General features: G+C 37.0%; 1 protein-coding gene across 1 annotated transcript; it reads left to right on the top strand.

Moving 5' to 3' along the window:
• Positions 1-730: 730 nt before the first annotated feature.
• Positions 731-26,032, top strand: NINJ1 (ninjurin 1). Its single transcript, XM_070738532.1, has 4 exons — positions 731-1,074; positions 10,715-10,946; positions 20,924-21,079; positions 22,352-26,032. Exons 1-3 carry the CDS (start codon positions 958-960, stop codon positions 21,073-21,075), a joined length of 501 nt encoding a protein of 166 aa, XP_070594633.1. The 5' UTR covers positions 731-957; the 3' UTR covers positions 21,076-21,079; positions 22,352-26,032.
• Positions 26,033-26,391: the final 359 nt, after the last annotated feature.

Raw genomic sequence — 26,391 nt, 5'->3', positions numbered from 1 at the left:
GTATTAAAGGGAGAATAGAGGAGAAAATAAAGGAATGAAATATAACAATGAGAGAATAGCAGAAAAAGATATAGGGATAGTAGAGAAGATATATGATATATAGGAGAGACAATAGGACAGGGGATGGTAGTGCACTTATGTACACCCCTGACTGACCTCTTAGGAACTTGGTGAGGTCAACCTTGGATAGTCTAAGAAGGATAAAGTGTTGGGGGTTAGGGGATGATACTACAGAGTCTGGTAGCTGAATCGCCAGGCTACATAAATTCCACTCATAAATTCCCATCTTCTATTCTTTTCTTTTCTATTTTTTCTATTCTATTCTTTCTCTAATTCTATTTCCTCGAAGGTGTCCTCTATTACCTTCATTGTGTATTATTGTGTATTGGACAAAATAAATAAATAAATACATCTTTCACTGCATTTAGTGCCCCCACAAACCCTAGTGATGCAACAACGTTTACTCCAGTTCCTTGGAGACAGCAGCAAGAGGGGAAAAAACCCGGAGCTTATTGGGAAAAAAGACAAAGGAAAACCGCCTCCGTCATCGGTATTTCCCCCTGAGGGCACAAGGCATCACACCGGCTCTGGCCAGAAGCCTGAACTTCTCGCGTGGGCCAATTCAGAGATTGTGTGCCCACCACAATCCCTCCCCGCCAGAGGTCACTCGTCCGGGCAAATCCCTTCAACAGCTGGGCAAAAAGAAAAACAAACTCCTTTTCAACGCCTCAGTACCCGCAAGCGGTTCCCTTTGTCTCTGGATTGGCGCTGAGAGTCAGGAGGGGAAACCCAGCGCTCGCCCCGCTCCCTTCCCTTCCTCTCGCTCTCTCTTTCCCGAGCAGAGTCGAGGGCGGCCGTGAGAACCGCGCTCCGGCTTAAGCACAAGACCTCCCAGCGGGCGGCTTGTTTTCGCTTCCACGCGCGCCTCATTTTGCACCGCGCAGTTGCCGTCACAACATGGACTCGACTCCAGAAAGCCACGAAATGAACGGGCTGACCACGGCCATAGGCAACGGCAATGATAATGGCAATGGCAATGCCAATGGCGGAGGCGACACGACACCTCTAGAGGAGGTAAGAAGCTCTCTCGCTCGCTTTCTCTCTCTCTCGGAGGCAGCTGCTTCTGGGCCGGGTAGCTGAGCGAAGATGCCCCGGGGGCATGGGGTTCCTCAGCCAGCGCCGCGGAGGCCTGTGCCTATGGGAAGGGCCTGCTTTCCCTGGCGAGCAAAGCGGGCAGGTCTCTGTTTGGCGGACGGTTTTTCGGGGGGGGGGGCACCGAAGGGCTGAGGGGCCCGTTCTGCTCCGCTTCTTCCCCGGCGCGGTGATTTCCCGTAAATCGCGTCTGGCTTTGGAATGCCTCCAAAGGCGAAGTCGGATCTTCTCTATAGACAGCGAGGGCGGCTTCCCGGCTTTTCCATTGGGAAAGATTTAACGCGCGGTTTCTCTTGCTTGGCAAGAGGCTGCTTGGTTTTCCCCGTGCGTAGATGCCAGCCGACAGTGTTGTGGAAAGAAAGAAAAGAGTGATGGAAGGCGGCAGAACTGGGAAGACTTTGCATCAATTTACAAGAAGTGCCAAACAATCGACCAAGTCATATGGGGCATTCTGGAATGAAAAAGAAGGAGGAGGAGGAGGAGGAGGAGGAGGAGGAGGAGGAGGAGGAGGAGGAGGAGGAGGAGAAGAAGAAGAAGAAGAAGAAGAAGAAGAAGAAGAAGAAGAAGAAGAAGAAGAAGAAGAAGAAGAAGAAGAAGAAGAAGAATCAACTCCTACCCTCAAAAGGTCGCTATATAGCATCGCACACCAAGACAACTAGACACAAGAAGTTTTTTTTCTCCAAACGCCATCACTCTGCTAAACAAATAATACCCTCCACACTGTTAAACTATTTATTTTGTCTGCACTACTATTACTGCTAGTTTTTTTTCTCATCATTCCTATCACCCATCTCCTCCCACTTATGACTGTATGGCTGTAACTTGTTGCTTGTATCCTTAAGATTTTTGTTAAACTGAGAGCAACTGCACCAAAGACAAATTCCTTGTGTGTCCAATCTCACTTGGCTAATACAGAATTCTATTCTATTCTATTCCATTCCATTCCATTCTATTCTAAAGGAGGAGGAGGAGGATTGGACCACAATAAACTCGCTGTCTTAGGCTAGGGAGTGATGGACTACTACTAGACTGTATCAACTAGAATCTGATGGACCTCAAGTGATATTCCAGGGAACTCTTAAAACTTGGTTCTGTCAGGGGAGCTCATAGAAATAGCGAGCTGGCTAAAACGGCTAGAGTGCACTAAGATTTTAAATGCTGCTATTTTTTGTTTTGTTTTCAGGCTTTGGTTTTAATTGTTTTCTTTGAATTGTATGACTCACATGTGTGAAATGGACAGGTGTCTGTATTTGACAAATAAATAAATGATCAATCTTCCTCTAGCTGTCCTGCAATTTGAGAAAAAGTGATTATACTTCGACGGAATTTCATTCTGAGATGTATAAGTGTGTTCTAAGCCAGTTTGCTTGTTAACATGTAGAGAATTTAGTTCTTAATTTCCTTTATTGTGGAAGAAGATAATTTTACATATACCTTGACTGACTTCAGGCTAAGTATTTTTTGTAACACATGAATGTGTTATGCAAGAAAGGGTCACAGTCACTCATGCTTCTGTTTTTTTTTTATTTTAACAAAATCATCCCAAATGAAGTTACAAGGTCCAGAGGGAGAGGGAGAGGGAGGGGGAGAGAGTATCTTCCGTTATGTGAAACTTCTTTAGAACTCCTTTAGCAGTTTTACAGAAATCACATGGTTGAACTGAACTGGGTATCCTTTAGGCTGGGGCTTTCTTGAATAACTTTTCTTTTATGCATGCTGAGAGCATATGACAAATTCCTTGTGTGTCCAATCACATTTGACCAATAAGAATTATATTCTAATCTATTCTTACCATGGCACCATCCGGTCATCAGTTTTCAAAGTCAGGACTGAAAATGGAGCACTAGATTTCATGTCTATAAATATTGCCTTTGCTAGTCAGTCTCTGGGAACATTACCAACTTTCTATTACCGTACTTATCAGTACAGCAAAAGGAAATTAGGGAGACAAAGATACAAACTTAGTGAAGTAAAATCCTTTAAATTTGCCACCAAAGTCACGAAAAACAGACAGGATTTTCTCTCCTTTGCTTTTCAGTTTGGGGAGGGAAAGGAATTCCATCTAAGCTTCAGAAGGAAAGATGTGAGAAGGAAAGAAAATATGCACTCCCCGGTGTAATTCTTTCAGAAGCATCAAGAGTATATATGGGTTGGGGAATTAATTTACACACATGTGGCAATGTCTCTAAGTAGGTTTAGAATGCAATCCAATTTCTACAAAGAATCTGGCAACAGATTCCCTCTAGACATTTTGAGATAATCCCCATGATCCCTTCTTTATGGTTATGGTCTTTGGGGAGAATGCAAAAATATCAGGAATCTTGGAGTGATAATGTTGAAATCTTGTCAAGTTTTAGGTTTTAATTTCTATGATTCCGTGCTCTCTTCTTTGTTCATCAAGAAATTTGTTTTTTTGTTTTATTTCAGTTCAGATCCATGCCTCAAAAACCACACATTAAGTAATTTGCTCTTTGAAATGGAGCTGCCCCAGTCTTCAGAGAGGGGCGGCATACAAATCTAATAAAATACTTAAAATACTTAAATACTAATCTGGAGACACAGGTGGTTCTCAATTTACAACAGTAATGGAGCCTTGAATTGTTGTTGTAAGCCTTAATCATACTTTGACCCAATTTAATGATTGGGGGGAATTTGTTAATCAAATACCATGGTTACTAAGTGAATACGGGATCATTAAAGGTTATTCTTCTTGATGTACAACCATTCACTTAGTGACCATTTGAAATTAAAATGGCACAAAAATTGACTTAGAACCAGTCCTCATGCTTATGACCACTGCAGCATCTTCATGGTCATAAATTCAGGGAAGCTTGGCAACAGGCGTTTATAACGGTTGCAGCATACTGCAGTTATATGACCACTATTTGCCATCTTCCCAGCTGGTTTTTAACAAGCAAAATCAATTGAGAAAGCCAGATTTATTAATGACCATCTGATTTACTTAACAACTGCAGTGGTTTGCTTAACAATTGTGGCCAAACATAGGTTATAAAATCAGACATAACTCATATAACAACTGCCTTGCTTGCAATATAAATTCTGGTTCCCATTGCAGTCATAAGTTGAGGACTACTTGTAGGCTGACATGTTCATGATGTCATCAGAAGTCAAGTTTGACTTGATAAGACTTTACTTAAACATCAGTCGTATTGAATATTGTAGAGACATTGAAAATGCATGTTTGACTTATAGCATGTCAGAATTTAAATGGTTCCAAAACAAGAGTATAATTCAGGAATATATGAGATCAAGCAGACATTACCTTTCAAGAGAAAAAAAAAAGATATTTGAATTGGCTAATAGTGACAAAAGAGTCTTCATATCCATCATCTCTGAAGCAAATTCCTAGTTCAGAAAAATATGACTTATTTCTTATATTCAGACATTCGCTCTATTTAGCTTATGTCACTCATGAAATATCAAACTCAAGCTGAGAGGTTATAATTTATATTTCTTCAAACACCTTGTTTACATCCTCATAGTGGCAGGCTTAAAATAAAATGGTTGACACACAGATTAATTTATAAATAGGAAATAATTTCTCAGAGGTTGTCAAGGGATAAGATATGCCAGATGTGCGTGTTTGATTATTTGACAGAACTATGACATCTGTAAAAGTTTATGTACTGCTTTTTAAATAAAGTACTGCTTCTTAGTTGGTTGATTTTTAAGTCACAGTAAATTATTCCAGCCAGAACTGAAGAAATGCAGGTGTCATAGCATTAATCCTATGAATCAGATTCTTGTTTACTTTCTCTGCTTTCCCAGCTGTTATTTCATGTTCAGGCATGTTGTTCAGTGATATTGTAATAATTAGCAAGCCGCTACAAGATCCTACAAAATTTTTGTAATGTCTCCCAAGATAATTTCATTATTGGGACTGATGTCTCCTAATACTGTACCTTAAACAACATTTTTGAATTACCATTCCAACAAGATAGTTTCTCTTTTTAAAACTGAATTGCTTACTTATATGTTGCATCATCTCTTTTAGAACAAATGGAGAAAGGGCAAAGATAGAAAAGAGGTGGAAAGGGTTACTTCTCATTTGGTTTAATGTTAGTTAAAGTAGTTAACTAACTACTTTATCAAATTAACTGTATGGACATTCTTTAATAAGCAAATAACTTGCACCTAAGTATATCCAGCTGCATTGCCAATTAATTAACAATATATGTAAATATGCCAAGGAGGACCTTGTCTAACAAAGGCTCCCACTGAATTTAAATTCCAAATGTATAAGTAGTACAATGATCATACTACGTGCACTCAGTTCAACCTCTGTGGGGCTGGTCTATTTTGCAGCTTTCTATTTTATTTCATGAAGTTGCAAAAGCCAAACTTGGCACTGGGAATTTCCAGCCTTCTGGGAAAAGGAGGACATGTCCGGCAGGCTTAATCTTAAAATCAAATATTGTCCAGCTGTTTGAGTAGATTTTTTCCCCAGAAAAGTTAACAAGCTCTGAACTTTTGCCTCCTATCTGGTCTGGTAGATCACTGCAATTGAAAAGGCAGCCTTTCTAATTTTGAAAAATGTAATTTTATATACATGTAGGTCTAAGTATATTTTTTTCAGTTTTTCACTGTAATCTGATGACATGAAAGTTAAATAGTTTTCCTCCCTTTTCTCCCTATTTATTTTCCTTTCCAATTGTCAGTGTTACTTTTTGCCTATTCAGATATTTGATAATCCTATCTAAAAAAAAATTCATTGCAATAAGTTTAACATCTGGAAACAGTCTCACTGAAGGGGATATATATTGTCATATAATTGTGGAACTGTCCTAGTTCAGGATAAAATGACTTACTCTAGGCATGAAATTTGTGCCACGGAGGAAAAAAAATCATACAACAGTAATGCTTTGACTGTGATGGAATGAATAATCCATTGTGTGAAGGCTACTTTTAACTTCCTTTTTGTGATGAAGGAATTATGTAGAAAAATTGCCAATTTGGCATTTTGTAGTTGAGGAGCTTGGATGTCTTCATATCTTATAAAGCATATTCTCCAGAGAGAAAAACATTAAAAGACATTTTTTACAGAGTAGAATTTGGTTAAATGTTTAATGGCTTTTTATGTAAATGAAAATGTCTGCCTCATATTTAGATAGGGGGTTGTTAGTGTAATTTCTAATGTTAAAATATCTAGTAAGTGAAAAGTAGATATAAATGGATCTAAATTGTTACAGTTATTAAACAATGAAGAATTCCCATTTAAATTACATTAGTGTACTTAAAGGTATTTTCCTTTAATTTGTCGAATGTATTCCTTTGAGATAAGAACAAAGAAGGAACCAAATAAGGAAATAAAATATATACATGCCTAAATTCTACAAGATGGTTTACAATGGATGCTTTGTCTTCTGAAACAAGCCAAAGACCTCATTGGAAATAAACATAAAAGCCATTTCATAGATTGTACTAAGGCAGAATTGATGGAGCGAAATAGATGTGATCCTTTGGGTGGAAGATTGGTGATGTAGGTTGAATCTTGCAGGGACTTAAAGCTCATGGCAGACAAACCTAGAATCTTCAAGGCAATGTTACGTAGTACTATAGTAGGGGGAATCCAAAGGAAGTGCTTGGTGGAATATATGAATCCTGTTTAAATGACATTGCTTTGAGTTAAACAAAATTTCTTTCATAAAAGACCAATACACTGTATTTCATTTTATGGCTCTTATTCAGTGACACCCAGTCACTTTCATCTTAACATACAAAATTACTATTCATACAGGCTAGACCTGAGTGGTTGCACAGACCTGTAGTCTAGGGGAAAAAAGCATGAAATGATGCTTTTAATATAAAGGGTCAGTATTTACATTAGCAATAGGCTAAATGATGAAATCTCCCACTGTGGTTTAACACTTAAGCTCCACCTAACCTAAAATATTAAATAAACAAACTCTTTTCTTACTGTTGCTCTTTTCTATACCTAATGGATTTTCTGACAAATGTATTAAAAAAAAGTTAGATGGATTTTTTCCCCGGAAATGCTACAGAGTTGTGGAAGTTGGGGAATACTTTCCTGAAGCAATATCCTGTGCCATTCTAAATACAGTGATACCTCGTCTTACGAACCCCTCGTCATACAAACTTTTCGAGATACAAACCTGGGGTTTAAGATTTTTTTGCCTCTTCTTCCGAACTATTTCACCTTAAAAACCCAAGCCGCCGCCGCTGGGATGCCCCGCCTCCAGACTTCTGTTGCCAGCCGAAGGCTCCCCTCGCTGAGAAACCCCACCTCCAGACTTCTGTGTTTTTGCGATGCTGCTGTGATTCCCCTGCTGTGATTCCCCTGCAGCATCGCAAAAACACGGAAGTCTGGAGGTGGGGTTTCTCATGGAGGGGAGCCTCAGGGGAATCCCAGCAGCGCAAAAACGGGTGCTTCGGCTGTTAAAAGGGGTGAGTATTGGGCTTGCACGCATTAATCGCTTTTCCATTGATTCCTATGGGAAACATTGTTTCGTCTTACAAACTTTTCATCTTACGAACCTCGTCCCGAAACCAATTAAGTTCGTAAGACAAGGTATCACTGTATTTGTCTTAAATAGGGAAACAACATTATTTTTCATTGAGCAATTCACATTAACAAGCACACAACATGGGAAAGATACAGATGTATGCTTAGTCATCATGAGGCCTGAAGAACCAAGAATGACAAGTGGACTTTTACTTTTACTTTCTGTGTAAGTTCTAAATCTCTTATTTATTCATTCATTCATTCATTTATTGATTGATTCATTTGATTTATTTATTTGATTTATATACCACCCTTCTTCGAGGACTTGGAGCGGCAAAAATATTGATTGCAAAAGCAGTCTTGTGAGTAAAGATTTTACTCACCTTTACCTTTAATGGCTCTCCTGCACATGTGTGCTAGTTGTTTCCAGTTTTAGGGATGGTGTCATCTCCATTTCTAAGCTGAAGAGCCAGCGCCATCTGAACACGTCTTCGTGTCATGTAGCCGACATGACAAAACACTGAAGGCACAGGCAGCGCTGTTACCTTCCTACCAATGTGCTCCCTATTTTTCTACCTGCATTTTTTTACATGTTTCTGAACTGCTAGGTTGTCAGAAGCTGAGTCAAGTAATGGGAGCTCACTCTGTTAGGTGGCACTAGGGATTTGAACTATGACCTTCTGATTGACAAGCTCAGCGTCATCTCAGCCACCAAGCCACTGCACCTTTCTTTAATTGTTGCAATTGGATTTTTAAATAAAATTACTATTAAAAAGACAATATTCTAAGCATATGTAGAGTACCAAATAATTACGTAGCAACAGGCCACTTTGAAAAGAAAAATGCCAAAAGAAATGAAAAAAAGAAAAAGAAAATAATTTTCTTGAGTGCAGTGAGTACCAACAGTCCTTGGCCATCAGTGAGTAGCAACAGTCCTTGGCCATCCCCTGAAGCTCCAAGTGCTCTGGGTAGAAATCTGCATATTTACTGCAATGACCAAAAAAGGGAGAGCCAAGATTGTGGTCATTAATTGAAACAATCATGTAGTTGCCTTGCTTAATGATCCCAATGACTTATGGCTATATTTCCGGGCTGAATTGTGACTGTAAGTCTAGGGTTATCTGTATTTGCCACCATTTGTTCCTTAGGACAATTGCACATGCTGGTAATACCTTATTCTTGCACATTTTACTCTTAGTGCTATTTGGTGCCAGTATGCTTTGCTCTTGGATTAATCCTTTATTTTCATATGTATTATTAGTTATAAATAGCAAACAACAGAAACAAGATGCCTGACAAAAAGATATTACAACATGCCTGTTTCCTCTATTTGACGGTGTGGGAAAAGAACAGAATTAATATGGGGATATTTTTTCACTCCTTAATATTACTGCTGCACTAAATTGCTGACGTTCCAATTATTTAAGCGTTTTTTATACCCTGTAACTCTCAAGAAGATTTACTGTATAAACATGACCATTTTGTAGCTTAGATGGAAAATAAAAATGGAAGAAAGTATCAAATGGGGGAGAGGTCATTTCAGCAGCTATTCTCAAAACACTACCACAAAAACATTAACTGGGCATCCAATTTTTTTTTCCTTTTTAAATGGGACATGGTGCTATATAAATATTTGATTTGATGTTTTTGTCCCAAAGGTGCTTTTTCAAGAGACAACTAAACCTTTTAGTTTTACTTTGAAGATGTTGCGCTTCTCGTCCAAGAAGCTCTGACAGGAAGAAGCTTCTTGGATGAGAAATGAAACATCTTTCAAAAAAGCCAAAACAAAAAGTCTCCATAGACATTTTGTGTGTAACTTCTTCTTTTTTTTGTAAAATGATTAACTTAATAAAGTGAATCTATAAAACTTCTACTGAAACTGATGTAAGTGAGGAAACTTAGAAACATGTTTGTCTCTGTAGAAAACACTTTTTGTGTACTTAGTAGTATGATCAGAAATATAGTATTCTGATTTTATATATTTTTTAAAAAGTGTTTTAAAAAGCAGTATATTCCCTCCCCGAGTAATGGGATAGTTAAAACTTTTATAAAACAGAGAAAAAGAAATAAATGCTAAAGCAGGGCACTTAAACTGTTTCCTGTCATTTCCCGAATATAGGTCATATTTGGACTCAGTTATATTCCTGCTGTGAATGCTATATTTATTTTTATTTATTCGATTTTTTTTTATGCCACCCTTCTCCTTGAACTCAGGGCGACTACAACATGTTAGCAATAGCACTTTTTTAACAGAGATAGCATATTGTCCCCACAGTCTGGGTCCTTATTTTACCCACCTCGGAAGAATGGAAGGCTGAGTCAACCTAGAGCCACGATTGACCTCTACAGGTTCCGAAGAGGCCAGTAAGGGGCGTACATAAGTGCACTGGTGTGCCTTTTGTCCCCTGTCCAATTGTCTTTCCTTTCTTTCACCTATCATATATATTCTCTTCCTTTCATATATCCTCTCCTCTAATTTCACTTTTACCCTTATATATATTACCACATGTCTATTTTTCTTCCTATGTATTTGTGTATTGGACAAATGAATAAATAAATACATAAATAATAAATGATGAGATTTGAACCACTGGCCTACAGATCTACAGTCAGCTTTAGTGGCCTGCAGTACTGCACTCTACCTGCTGCGCCACCTCGGCTCATATGTTTTTTCTCCTCTCTTCTTCCATTTCAATATATTTTTAATGAAGACAGTGGTCCCCAACCTTTCCAGCTCCAAAGACTGGGCGGGAGGGGGGGAGCGCAGGAACTAGATTGCATGTCTGCAATCTAGGTCCTGTGCATGCACAAATGAAGTTTCACATGCCTACTGCTTGCGTGGCTCAATTCTAAATAGGCTGAGGTGTGAACTACCGGTTGGTGACCCCTGTTTTAAACTATCACAATATAACATGCAGTGGTCAATCTCCTTAATCTGAACTGTTCTATTTTTGCCTTCAGTCCCTGTACAATTTCAAACGTGTTTGAATGAGTTATTAATTTCCCCACCCCTATCGTGTTTATAGTGCTATCTGAATCCTTGCTGATAAATGCCTTTGAAATGTTTTTGCCTTTCAGGGTCGAAGACCATTGCAACGGAGAGATGGACGAATTAACATGAACCATTATGCCAATAAGAAGAGTGCAGCTGAAAGCATGTTGGATATTGCTTTGCTCATGGCCAACGCATCCCAACTAAAAGCTGTGGTGGATCAAGGACCGACTTTTGGATTCTATGCTCCACTGATCGTTCTCATCGGCATCTCACTTGCACTTCAAATTGCAGTTGGCGTGCTTCTAATATTCATTGGTATGTATGGCAACTTAAATTACTGCTTATTTTGTGCCATGGTTTCCATTTTAATAATATTTTTTTAGATTTGTATGCCGCCCCGAGTCCTTGGAGAGGGGCGGCATACAAATCTAATAAATTATTATTATTGTTATTGTTTTGTTGTTGTCATTATTATTATTGTTGTTGTTGTCAATAGCAAATACTTTTTTTAAAGTGTTTTATAGCCAACTTTTTATACCCTTAGGTTTTTTTTACCCCTAAATAACTTTTTATTAGACTTTTTTAGGTGTTTCTTTCCATGTGAATATAACTGTGGAGGTTATTTATTTAGCGTATGGGAAATCTATACATACTAGACACAATGCAGTCCTGACAGCCTAGATTGTTAGTTCTATAGAGATTCTCAGTCATCCAGGTCATAGTTGTTCCAAAGGTGCTTTTCCAAGAGGCAACGGGACTTGTTTTTTCTTTGAGGATGTTTCCCTTCTCATCCAAAAGCTTCTTCAGTCTTCAGAAAAAAACAAGAAAGTCCAGTCGCCTCTTGAGATAGATTGCTAGTTCATCTCGTTCAGCGCTTGCGTGTCTTGATGCACCACAAGGAGCAAACTAGCTTTACACCAATTAGTTATTGGCACTCACCTTGCTGGCTCTTCCAGACTCCTACCAGTCACACCTAACCTCGTGTCATGCGTGATGCCTTAAGTCTAGCCAGGACCAGGGCCAGCTTCAACTCTCTACACACATAAACACAACTAGGGTTTTTTCTCCCCACTACAGTGGAGGTGAAGTGTAGAAACATGGCCCCTCACCTTATCAGTGCATTTCACATTGTTACATTTTTAATTCCCAAAGAGCTAAAGGAAGTGTCATGTCTGCCCCATGAGGATGCTACATGAGTCATGCCTCCTCCTCCTCATTATTATTATTATTTATTATTATTATTATTATTATTATTATTATTATTATTATTATTTGATTTGTATGCCACCCCTCTCCGAAAACGCGGGTCAGCATACAACAAAACATTTTTTTAAAAAACCTTCCATGGTTACCAAGAAGAAATCCAACAACCATGCTACAATATTATAAGATCTTGTCTCACAGGCCATCCAATCCTCTGTTCCCCATGTCCTGAAGCTCATCCTGGTCTTCAGCAATTTGCCAAAAGCTGGTAGGATCTTCATCATGCTAATCTCTAGGATATGGTAATAATTTTCAAAAAGAAAAGTTCACTTGAGAGTTAAAGTGTATTGCTTATTTCTAGTATATAAGAGGAGGAATGAGTACAGTGATACCTCGTCTTACGAACCCCTTGTCATACGAACTTTTTGAGATATGAACACGGGGTTTAAGATTTCTTTGCCTCGTCTTAAAAACCCTTTCCGTCTTACGAACCTGAGCCTGGGTCCGTGAGCTCTCTTACTGTGCCTGCGCTCTTGTACTGCGCCTGTGCTCTCTGACTGCCAAAGGGATTCCCCTGCCTTGTGACTGTCACTGCCAGGATTTCCCATTTGCTTGCGTGGGAATTCCCCGCCGGAATTCCCCACCCCCTTTTGCTTGCACCTGAGGCAGGCAACATAGGAAAGTTTTGGAGGGGCGATTTTTGGAGGAATTTGGGGCAAAGTAGGAAGGTTTTGAAAGGGCGATTTTGGGGGGAATTTGGGGCAACACAGGAAGCTTTTGGAGTGGCGATTTTTGGGGGAATTTGGGGCAAGATAGGAAGCTTTTGGAGTGGCAATTTTTGGAGGAATTTGGGGCAACGTAGGAAGGTTTTGAAGGGGCGATTTTGGGAGAGATTTGGGGCGGCGTTAGCCTTCGTTAAGACCTCCATTCCTCGGTTCTCCTTGCTGTCCGTCTCCACTCTGTTAGCCTTCACTTTGTCCTTTAAGCCTTAAAGTTTGGATTTTCCTAATGGGTTTGCATGGATTATTTACTTTTACATTGATTCCTATGGGAAACAATGTTTTGTCTTACAAACTTTTCACCTTACGAACCTCATCCTGGAACCAATTAAGTTTGTAAGACAAGGTATCACTGTACATTCATACATAATGAAGTATTGTATGTATAGTCACAATTATGCAATTCTATGAAATCATTTTGTGTGAGTAATTGTTCAATAGTAATACACAAGTACATAAAAGCCTTGTCTCTAAGATTTGTTTAGCATTGTGAACAATGAATTTCATAATCTTTAATTTTCAGGAAAATTATACAACATTTCTCATCAGAGAGAGAAGATCACCAATATTGTCTCAGATTTCTTGTAGGATTTTAACCCATATTTTCAGAGTTCAGTATGCATGAGTGACATTTTAACTTTATTTGTTTCCCATATGATGGAGTTATTAATTAAAATGACCGTAGTCCTTCCAGCTACAATAGGGAGAATCAAAAACAGAAGCCATCATTTCAGAAACTTAAAAAGCTCACGGCAACTATAGGGACTGCATCAAGAATATACGTTTTTCCTTCCAAGTCAATGTTAATAGTTTGAATAGCAATAAGAATAGCACCTAAACTTACATACCTCTCCATAGTACTTTTCATCACTTTCTGAGAAGTTTACAATGTCAACATATTGTCCCTAACAATTTGGATTTAACTGAGCTCAGAAGAACGGAAGGCTGAGTCAACCTCAAGTCTGTCAGGATCAAACTCCAGGCTGTGGGCAGAGTTAATTTGCAATACTGCATTCCAACCATTGCATCGCCAAAACTTGAACGGAAGATCATTATTCCTTGCCAAGCCCACACAGATGAGATCTATCTATCTATCTATCTATCTATCTATCTATCTATCTATCTATCTATCTATCTATCTATCTATCTATCTATCTATCTATCCTATCTATCTATCTCTATCTATCTATCTATCTATCTATCTATCTATCTCTATCTATCTATCTATCTATCTATCCTATCTATCTATCTATCTATCTATCTATCTATCTATCTATCTATCTATCTATCTATCGGATTTATATGCAATTATAGATGCTATTTTAGACTACTACTAAGGAGTATTCACAGTTTCTCTTGACCTCAACACAGCTTTTTCTACCCTCCAATATAATTCGTCTTGGAGCATTTTGTGCCAGGTGGGAAGAGAACCCCAGAACAGAACTCTGTATTCAAGATTTAAACATTTTTCTGTATTTGGCTGAATGCCCTAGGTCCATGATGGTGAACCTATGGTACGGGTACCACAGGTGGCACACGGAGCCATATCTGAGGGCACACAAGGTGTTGCCCTATGTCAGCTCCAGCACATATGCTCGCGCTGGCGAGCTGATTTTCAGCCTTCCAGAGGGCAGTGGGAAGTCATTTTTGCCTTCTCCAGGCTTCAGGAAAGTCTCCTGGAGCCTGGGGAAGGTGAAAAAATGGCACAATGGGCCTATCGAAAGTTCAGAAACAAACTTCAGGTAGGCCTATTGGGCCCATTTTTCACCACCCATAGGCTCTGGAGGTTTCATTGATATCTGTGTGCATGCACGGGGGCGGGGAAGTGCAAGGAAGGTTATGCATGCATGCAAGGGGGGAGGGAATTGCATTATGGGTGTGGGCATGTGCGTGCATGCTATCGTGGCCATGTGGATCCTTTTGGCACCCAAGGAAAAAAAGGTTCCCTTTCACTGCTCTAGGTGGTCACTCTGGGACTGGAATTGTAATACAATAATCAGTTCTATGGGATTGCAGGCTAATTATACATTTGATAGAAGATTATAGATATTTACCTTTGTGTCCAAGAAGTATTTTTTAGCTCAGGAATTGCATAGAAACCTAAGAATAGCATTTTTAACCCAATGTATAAACTGAATTATACTTGTCTTTTGCCAGAAGATTGTAACAAGTATTTTAATTACACTGTCATTTTCTATATGCATACATACTGTAGTTTTCTTTGCGGGTATACTGTATATTAAATAGTATTGAATTAGGAAATGAAATGTAGTCATCCAGTGTTGGAAGCAGACAGCAGTAAAGATATAGTTTAGATGCCAACAGCTTGTGGTGAGATAACTCAATAACATGTGCAAAGTATCTTGCTGAAGGCCTTTCAGATTCAGCAATCTTGTCCCATATGAGCAAACTAGATATTAAGGAGACACCACAAGAAGAGCATAAAGGTGATTGTCCTCTCCAATTCATAATTTACAGAGTTGGTATGAACCATGTCGCCTATATTGAAGGAAAATCTAGATATCAGTAACTGGAAGATTTATTTTTTTCATTAATCCCATACATATTTTCATAAACACGTATTTTCTCTTTCACTAACCTTTTTCGACCTTGACTCCCATCAGGATCAAACTCCAGCCTGTGGGCAGAGTTGGCCTGCAATACTCCACTTATACTGCAATACACGTGCTATCAGACTAGATGGTGAAACATCTGTTAAAATAAAATAAAAGATCGGGAACACTTTAAAAGTTGTTATATTGGCCAGTTGCCTAGTAAACAAAGTGATATATTTCTACTCTGTTATAGAAAATAGTCTTAACTTGTTAAGTATTTATGATGACAGAACGTCAATTTCATATTTCAGTTGTTTTAGGACTCTTTAGAAGGAATATTTGAAATCTCTTGATTTGGATGGTTTCTGATTCTCTTTTTTTTTTTTTCAATTTTTTAATTAATTTTCATAAAATAAACAGACACACATACAAACACTAAACATAAAGTGGGGGTGTATTTCCCCCGCTTCTTTTGAAAGTGTACATTCAAGTACAGAAAAAGAATACGTAATTGAATATATGTTAAATGTTAAAAGGTTTAGTAAATTTGAGTTAAAGTTTTACAAATCTTGAATACAATATGAATATTAGATAAAGTTAGTATAGAATAGTCATAAAAAAAAAGAAAAAAAATACCTTTAATATAATCTTAATTACTATAGTAAAATGCCATATTCATCAAACAAAACATTTAAACTAATTTCAACTATTATACATATATAGATCAAAGTTCTTAATATGTTACTTATACTTATACCTATACATAAACTACTATGTTATAATCATCAAAAAATGCATTTAAGCTAGTATTGATATTGTTATCACCTAGGTAAAAACAAATACAAAAAATTAACTAGAAATAAGTGTGTATATCTTATTTTTTCTTATCTATCCATTTATAAACATTGTTCCATGTTTCATAAAATTTAGTATCTTCTTGATCATTTAATCTTCTTGTCATCATATCCATTTCAGCGCAGTCTAGTATTTTAGCTATAACCTCTTCTTCCTTGGGGATTTCCTCCCCTTTCCAATTTTGCGCATATATTATTCTAGCCGCAGTTAATATGTGTATAATTAAGTAAAGAATTTCTTTCTTATAGGTCTGATTGGTAACTCCTAATAAGTAAAATTCCGGGGTGTTATCTATATCTTGCTTTATTATTTCTTTTAATATTTTCTCAATCATCTTCCAATATATTTTAGCTTTGCCACATGTCCACCATTGATGGTAATAGGTTCCTATATCCTTCTTACATTTCCAGCATAATGGGGATGTTTTGGGAAACATTTTTGCTATCCTATTTGGTGGGAGATGCCATCTGTAGAACATTTTGATTTGGTTTTCTTTTAATGAAACTGATTTGGTCATTTTCCAGTTATTAATCCAAACTTTCTCCCATGTATCTATGTCTATTTCCTTACCAATATTTCTACACCATCTTATCATAGTATCTTTTAAAGTCAACTCTATATTTTTATGAGCGATAAGAAATTTATATATTTTCCCTATCATTTTTATTGAATTGATAGTAATTAGATTGCTTAAAAGATTCTTACTTTTATTAAAAATATGGTTTCTGATTCTCAGTGTATCTAGCTTCTCATCTTAGTTGTCCTTTCTTCAACTCTTTAAAGGTAAAGGTTCTCCCACACATATATGTTAGTTGTTTCCAGCTCTAGGGGGTGGTGCTCAATTCCGTTTCTAAGCCGAAGGGCCAGGGCTGTCTGAAGACTTATCCGTGGTCATGTGGCTGGCATGTCTAAATGCCAAAAACGCACAGAGTGCTTTTACCTTCCCACCAAAGGGATCCCTATTTTTACACTTGCATTTTTTACATGCTTTCAAACGGCTATGTTTACAGAAGCTGGAACAGGTAATGGGAGCTCACTCAATCTAGGGATCTGAACCATTGAACTGCCAACCTACTGATCAACAAACTCAGCATCTTAGCTACTGAGCCAACACGTCCGTCAACAACTCTAGGCATTGCCTTTTCAGCATAAATTAGCTTGTGTTATTCTGGCTCTGAGTAACCTCAATGTATCTTTCAAAGAAAGGTCTCATGTCTTATTCTTTCAACTTCTTTTTTGCCAACTTCTCTTTATTTAAATATTTCACTTTCAAAATGAAATGTGTTTTAAACTTTATAGATAACTTCATAGCTCTAATAGCACTGTGATTAGTTTCAAATTGGATGAATGATACTCACATTTTATCTAAACTCTTGTGCACCAATTCAGTTTGAATCGATAGCTGCCTTCCTATCGATCATTTCTATTACCATTTAGAGTATGTGAGATGTAAAGTATTTTAAAAGATTACCATTCTGAAGATAAATAAGACTAACCCTCCTTTGCCTGCCTTATAGATTTCGTTCTCTGCTACATAATTATCTTCATACTTTTTATCATTATATCCCATATTTGAGTGGTTGTTTATTATATTATTGTTCTTGCTGTTGTTGTTGTTGTCTAATATTATTACAGAAGGTGTCTCAGCAGTCATCTGGTGCATCATCTACAATAATTGTCACAAATAACCCAACCTACCATGTTTCCTTGAAAATAAGATCCTGTCTATTTTTTTTAACCCTGAAATAAGCGCTTGGCCGTATTGCCATGCATTCAAAAGCCTGATTGGGCTTACTATCAAGGGGTGTCTTATTTTGGGGAAAACAGAGTAGATATGAATGCAGACTCCATATGAATGTTCTCTGTGCCACATATCCATGCTTAGACATCAAAAGAGATCTTGGAGGGCATAGTTGTTTTAACTCTTAGAACAAATATCCTTTATGCATACTAATGTATTCTGTGAAACATGAATTTGGAACACTTTATAAATATCAGGAAGAGAAGGGGTTGTGTAGGAATGAAACATTGTGCCCTAACAGACTCCCAGTGGTGATAGATTCCTGGTACGAAGGCAGGTTGAGCATGGGATATCGATACAATTGACAGTGAGAGGAAGAAAATATGAATGATGTTTCTTGCATTATCATGTTGAGATATACAGTGGTAGCTTTTTCTTTTTTTCTTTTCTTGGTTACTTTGTGTAGAAGACACTGGCTTGTCAACAGTCTTGTAAATTATAGGGTAAAAGTGGGAGGAAGGAAGCTGTCAGCTTAACTACTAAAATGGGTTTTTTCCCCTCTCCGCTCGCAGTTTCTTCCTTTGATCATGCTCCAAGTTTATGTTTTGTGCAGTTGGATTATATGTTCCCCTGCCCTCCTATTTTCTTCTGCCTTTTAGATTGTGAGGACTGGGAATAGTGTATATACCATATTTCCCAGCTTCCCTATTTTACAGGATGAGAGAAAACGAGGAGGACAGGAATTTGATTTGCTGTCTCTGTGAGATCAAATGAACTTTAGCCGACTTGAAAATTTCACAGATTCTTTCCCTGATTAATGTTTAAAGAAAGACATGGGGCAGCCCAAATGAAAAGATATACCATTTGGGTTGAGAATGTGTGGAAAGTTTCTTTTTGGATCTACCATAAATCAGGAGCCTTTGACAGCACAAAGTGTCAGTAACATTTAAGGTGGCAGTTGTGCCAATGATATCAAAGACCTGTCCCCTTTTTTTGTGCTTTGTGAGAGATGTTAACTTGATATTTTAAAATTCCCCCTAGGTGCCTCTGCTATAGATTTTATTTGCAGAAAACCCTATATTAATCGCAATAGCTTACTTTTTGAAATGAAAAGGAAAAAGGAAAGGTTTATACAAAATTAGAGGAATTGCTCTATTAAATAGAAATAGAATAGAGTAGAATAGAATAGAATTCTTTATTGGCCAAGTATGCTTGGACACACAAGGAATTTGTCTTTGGTGCATATGCTCTCAGTGTACATAAAAGAAAAAGACACATTGGTCAAGAATCATGAGGTGCAACACTTAATGTTTGTCGTAGGCTACAAATAAGCAATCAGGAAACAATCAATATTAATATAAATTGTAAGGGTACAAGCAACAAGTTATAGTCATACAGTCCTAAGTGGTAGTAAATGGGTGATAGGAACGATGAGAAGACTAATAGTAATAGTAAGGCAGCCTTAGTGAATAGTTTGACAGTGCTGAGGGACTTATTTGTTTAGAGTGATAACGTTCGGGAAAAACTCTCCTTGTGTCTAGTTATCTTGGTGTGCAGTGCTCTATAGGATCGTTTTGAGCATAGGAGTTTAACATTTGAGCTTACTATTCCCACAAAATCTTAGAACTCTGATTTGTTCATACAGAAACTTGCATTTAAAAAACAAACCCACGTCTCTATTGTTATGATGAAATAGCTACATCTCAGCTTTAAAACTAGATGAGTCTCTTGATTTGAAAGCCTCTTACTGCAACTGGTTGATATTCCTTTCCAAAGAACTCAGCCTGGGAAAATACCTGAATGTGTTAATCTGCAGTGCTGGCTCCTGGAAAATGCATTGTGTAAGAGTGGTGATTCTCTTATGCTTTTGCTTCCTAATTTCATGAAGCTCACTTCCACTTTTTAGTTCTGTGGTTTCATACCGGAAGAAAGTGTCACGACTAGGAGCCACAGAGCAAGGTATGAACAGAATCCATCCTTTACCCTAAAGTGGCCCTATTATATAAAATGCCCTTTTGACTCTCAGAGATAGCTGGGAAGTCTGTTGCATAATGGAACAAAGAAAAGAAATCCCCAGCTTGAGCTAGAACTAGATTAGTTATGAGCGATTCCTGTCTGTATTTCCTGTAAGTGTTATTTTTAAAAATCAAATACATTTTAATAAGTAGCCAAATTAAAATATGGAATATTCATTGTACAGAGGCAGAAATGTTCAGCATACTACCATTATTATCACAATAATATTAACAACAACGTGATGCATATTATAGCAGCATAGCAAACCATCAAAAGATTCCAGGAAAGAACACTTCAGAAGGATGGAAGCCGTGACCTTGTCTTGTGCAGTGGTTCTGAAAGTCTGCATAATCCTGGGATGTGGGATTCACATCTGAAGGGGAAAGTTGCTTGGGATTGGTGGTGATGGTGGTGGTGAACTCATTCTACCTGTTGGCACCTTCTTAAGCTGCACTGTTTTCTGCGTTGGCTCCATGGCAGGAGAGTCCTGGGAATATACAGTTGCGTAAAGGAGTTGATGATTGTAGACCTTGGCAAATTGCTTCCTTGACTATCCACAAAGAAGTTCATTTCTGAAACCAGAAAATAAGTGGAGGGAAGTTTGGTCCTTTAAAAGAAATCAATTTATTTCAGGGTTGTCAGCAGTATATATGGCCAAAGAATTCAAGATATTGACCTTGTGGGTGTGATTGATTTGCCCTTTAAGTGTATATTGCATACAGACATCCTGGCTTCTTTTCTTTATCTTTCTTTGAATACGTCTGAGTAGGAAGGAGTGAAAAGAAAGTGTTGCCAAAGGGTTTTCCACTCCTGGACAGGAAAATAAAGGTAGACTGAATAAATATACTGTTTTTCAATTGTATAAAGATATTGTTTTGATTGATAAGTGCAGTTCACTTAATGGCGGTTCTTAGGATTACTGAACTCAGTGTTCGTTGTATTTTATTTCAATCAGCAGGTTGATTGAAATAAAACAAAGGATCTTCATACTCATATAATCATTTCTGCACATCTTTTTAATTACACAGAAATCTCTTTGGCATGCAATTTCGAAATGTTACTTCCTCACGCTGACCTTTTCATTTCCAAAAGTAATTGTTCGTTAGTGAGAATATAATCTCTTTCACTGTTCTTTCCTTTTAGTTAAATATGACCTTAATGATCCTAAAAGACACACCAAACTGGACTTTCTCAATAACCTTGCCACTGGACTGGTGTTTATTATAGTAGTTGTCAATATATTTATCACTGCGTTTGGAGTTCAGAAGCCTTCTGTCCCAGACCAGAAGACATAGAAAGGTAAGGTCCTTAAAGTGTCATAACACAGGAGTAGTTTTAATCTGAAAAAGTCTGTTTCTTCTAGTAGAGAAATATTTTTAAAAGTCTACACAATTTCTATGTATTAAAAAGTACAAGATATTATAGATGGGTTTCATATCAGTGCCATAGACACAGTACAGATTGCCTTACTCTCCTTTGAAACTCCTCCTCATGAAGATCAGAACATTTTTCTTTTCATGTTCAATAAACTCTTTTTTCATTTTTAATTAATTATTGTTAAATTAATTGCACATGGTAAAGCCATGTAACAACTGCCGTTAGTATTTCAGAAAGTACATCTTTATTTTTTTTTATGTCTAGCCAAATATTAAGATACACAGAAAAGACTTTTTATGTTCCATGTGAACATAAAAAGAAAACAGGGCCTTCTGAGTTATGCCAGTGTGATTCTAGAAGCTACCCCATCAGGACATTGAATTATACTTAAAAATTGATTTTTATTTCAGAAGATCTCCAGGGTTCCTTCCAACTCGGTTATTCTATCTCTGCTTTTTAGTCTCAATTTTAAATGAGTTTAAATGATAAGTACGCAGGTTGATAACATTAACAAATAAGCCAGAATCGACTGAAATTGGCTAATTTCTCCAGACCACAACTAATGCAAATCATTGTTTGTTCAATAGTACAGATAGCAACAAATCTAAGTTAGTTGAAAATGAATGCAAAGTTTCTGATCTCCATTAGACTGATGTATAAAAAGATAAGAAGGGAGTTTATGAACCCAAAGCTTACTCATGCTATCTTTCTAGCATTATACTGAAAATATAGTCAGATTATAGAAACAGTTGGGAGAAATAGTTTAGGCCACAAAGTGCCACATTGCTCATGAGATAGAAAAATGTTTGGGACGTAAAAAATAATTTAGCACAAAATTCTCCTATGGATACTGCCATTGCTCTTCATTACATTTGTCTCCCTTTTGAATACTGACCAGTTAGTTCATTTTAACTTGAAAAACCCAAACTTAACTGCTTAAACCCATTCATTTCTATCAAATAGTGATTCTTGGAATTAAGTATCTACAAGGCAATTATGGGACAGCACTATTCCTTGCTATAGATTTATTTTATGTCACCTCTTCTATAGAAATTGGTCTGAATGTTCTGCGATGAAATGGGGGAAGGGAATTATGTAAAGGGGCTACTTTAAATGAAAATAAGCAAGCTGTATTCAATCCTTTTAATTGGTTTTTCATTTTTCATTTTTTCCCATTTTTCCTTTTCCTCCCAGAGATCAACATTCTTTAAAATTCTGAAGACAGTTTCTGTATGTTGTGCCAGTTTTGCTTGGATGAAGAAACCCAACAGGCATGTCTTTCTTTGAGTTGGATTATTTACCAGAAAGGCCATTTTATATAAATTCTTAATCTTATAAAAATTATGGGCTGCCATTTGGAGGAAAACTGAATTTAATTTGTAGCGTAAGGATTTGCAACCAAAGATTCTTGCACTGAACTTTCCACATAAACCTAATAGTATTACTTCAGGGAAAAAACACCGTGTAAATCCCAGAGACTTTCTTATGACTATTGAAGCTCAGTCCCTGTGCCTTCACAGAAATGCTGAACCAAGAATGAAAGCATGGACTTTGCATAGGTAGGGAAAGACCCATGTACTTTCAGCATTGAACAATAGTTGTCTCTACTAGACTTTCAAATACCAATGAATTAGGTAAATACAAAATCCAAATTGCTCATTATTTATAAAATTTCATATGTATAATTATATCTGATATGGATAAGAAGAAAGTGAAGGCAATCAATGTTGAGACAAACAAACATTTGTTTTGCAAAGACCACTTCCCCTTCAACTAATGGTCACTGATAGTCATTTCAAGTGTTCCAAAGGGATGGGCGCCCAACCTATTTTTTCCAAGTAGAAATATATATTGTACAATTTTGTATTATTTCATTGATACTGTAGTTTGCTTAGAACAACTGTGATGTGTGAAACCATGCTTTATGGCTTGTAAACCATGGTTTATGGCTGAAAACATTTGTAACCTAGCCAGTTATTCAATAACTATGGTTAATTCAACTATAGTCTTGCATGATGCATGACCTTACTGTGTGAACACATCATGACTTTGAATAAAGGCATTATTGATCCAGAGTTTCAAATTCACCCCATGTACCAAATTCAGGGGCTGGATTTGGTACATGGGGTGCTTAGATCTGGCCTGCTGTGCCATCCTGGAAACAGCAAAGGACTGGACCGCAGTGTTATGCCAGCAAAAACAATTCAGGAAGACTGTCCATGGCCCTCCTGAGCTCAGTTTTTGCTGGCAGAGTGTTGCAGGAGGCCGTGACAGTCAAAAATGGAGTTTAGGAGCCTGTTTTTGCTAGCACAGTGCTTGGGCCACCATAGACACCCCTGACCTGAGTGATGTTGAGCTGGCCGCACTCACCCTGGCCTTCTGAGTTGAGTTTGATACCCCTGATATAGTTTTGTTTATTTCTTGCTTCTGGAATTGCTGCTTATTATAGATTTTGATCAATTGTTTAAGAGAGTTTATCTTTATATAGTACTTGACCAGAACAATTTGCTTGCCTGACTAAAACAGAACAAACTGCATCCTACATCCAAAATGTAATTTCACACAATTGCTTAGGGTGTGTGTGTGTGTGTGTACATGTTTGAGTTCCATCTATTTTACCACAAACTAAGGGATGATGTAAGGGAACAATCAAGCACATGTGTTGTAGCGTGTGACAGAATAGCAATTTTATTCCCAATTGTTTCCTTCTTCCATATGCTACACGCCTTCACCATTTTGAGTGTCTTAAACATGTGCCAACTTTCCATGTTACTCACAAATAGAATAAATACAGGATAACGCAAGGTCATTTCTTCCCGATACTTGTGAAGGACAGCAATATAAAAATATATATCTCTTATTCCTTTTGTGGTCCAGTCGTTCTGAAAGAATCCCAATATGGTGCTGCACCATTTTTTATTTCCTTTGTGCACAATGTCAGTAAGAAATATCTCTGTGCTCATTTTGCTCAGTCACTCTTGATAGCAAGATGGGTAGCATATAGATTCAGTGAATAAATTCAATTTCACAACATGGACCCTCTTGTTGAATATTTTCTGCTTTACTAAGGATTACTTCTCACTGCAGAATCTTGATAGGTCTATCTTCTTTATATTAAGGATGGCTTATCAACACTTGAATAGAGAAATGCCAAGGCTTGACTAAGACTCGTTCTAGAATGCACCTCACCATGCATACTGTATTTTTTGGTGTATAAGACGAACCTTTTTTCCTTCCTAAAATAGGCTAAAAATTTGGGTGCGTCTTATACTCTGAATGTAGCTTTTTTTCAGCTCTAACAAGGTGCTAACAATCTTCCCAGCTCTTACCAGCTTGCAGGCTTTTTCATTGTTACTCTCTCCAAATAGGTTTTTTAAAGCCCTACCAGGGGATAAAATAATGTTTTGAAGCTGACCAGACTAAGGATGCTAGCCAGATAAATACCTGGTAAGCAGATCCTCTACCCCATTTTCCTCCTCAAAAATTAAGGTGCATTGTATACTCCAAAAAATATGGTTACCTCTTCATGGATCTTTCCAACACAATTCAACAGCCACAGTGCATTTTTCTCTGGCCTGCACTGGTAATTTTAAAATTGCATAGTAGAAATAGAAAGGCATCTTATGCACAAGATGAAAACCAAATTTTGATTATATCCAATTTTTCTCATTATCATCTCTTCATTCTCTCATTAGCTTTTTAAAAGTCAATCTACATAGGAAACAATTTTTTAAAAATATTTTTAATGAAACCAAGTCAGTAAATTAAACTTTTACAGAATATTATATATTATATATGCTACATTTTTCCTTTAAAAATATAGTGAACATTTTTCCTAATTTATCATTTGTGAGCACAAACTGCATTCTATTTTTAAGTTGCCTACAGATAAATGTTACTAATGTGTTTTATTTTTCTATTTTGATTCATTAAATATATACATTTTAAATATATAGTATATAAACATATTATTATAAACAGGATAGCAACCATTTCCTTTACCATTTCTGATGCTGTATTTTTCTACTAGTAAGATTATAATCTTAAGATTCTAAAAGAGTAAGATGATTTTTCTAGGAAGGAAATAGAGAACAAAAAGGAGAGATTTTATTTGGATATCTGTTTTATTTTCAATGAAAATAATTGGATTTTATTATTAATAAATATTTTATTTTGTTCAGATATGAAAAATGATTATAAGTTTGCAGAATGTTTATAAATTGTATGAGTAGGGTTACTTCTGCATAAAAGTCAACTGCAATTCTGTCAATTGTTACCAGGAAATTAATTACTGAATTAAGTAGGGCTTCCTTCAGCAAGAGCAGATATTTTTCATACATTATATTTTTAAATAAATTATATTAAAGTATAGTATAATCAAATAATGTTCTGCTGTTTTTCATAGATAATGTATGATTAAATCATATTTTACCTAAACATTACAATTGGTTCCGGCACTACAAATGAGGAGTGTTCTAAAATAGAATATCAATTCATGTCACAGATTTTTTGCAAAATATTTTTACATCATACTGATTTCTTTGCTTGATGTCAGTAACGGTGCTAACTAGGGACAGCTGTAAGGGTGGGGTTGTCAAAAAAAAATGAAGAAAGAAAGTTATCCATGACTATGCATTCTAAGCCCTGTCATTGAACCTGATATATCTAAATTAGCTGGTCTCAATCCGGCATCCTGTGCATGGTTTGGATTACAGCACACTGTAAATATCTTATTAAAAATTGTACTAGAGACATAACTTGTCATGTTTCTGATTTTCCTATTCACAGTGGAATCCTGTACTTAGATTGTTACTGCATTACACTGTTTTGATTAATTTTCTTTTCATTGCTGGTCAATAAACTTTTTTGATAAAAGTGCACAGCATTTTTTATTTAGGCACCACTGATTATGATTCATTTGAAGCCTTTAAAAGGAAACCTGGTGAGCACAATAAGGATAACCTCAGCTGTGTATCTTAGCTATATTAGTTTTAATGGTGCGTGTCTAGGCACAGGGATTTGACTGGTTCTAACTGGCTTCCTCCCCAAGGGAATGCTCTGTAACACAGGGACACACTTATTGGAAAAGCAACAGGTTTCAACACAACAAATAAGTAATCTACTGTCATTGAAAAAAACATTATATGCCCCTCTTAAATTGCTGCAGAGCCTTAGACAATCTAAATCAGTTGTTTCATCACTTGGATAATCCATCTCAGTCAATGTTGAGATGC

The sequence above is a fragment of the Erythrolamprus reginae genome, chromosome 2 (genome assembly GCF_031021105.1).
Source record: "Erythrolamprus reginae isolate rEryReg1 chromosome 2, rEryReg1.hap1, whole genome shotgun sequence".
NCBI classification, from domain to species: domain Eukaryota; kingdom Metazoa; phylum Chordata; class Lepidosauria; order Squamata; family Dipsadidae; genus Erythrolamprus; species Erythrolamprus reginae.
This window is presented reverse-complemented; position numbering and strand designations above follow the sequence as displayed.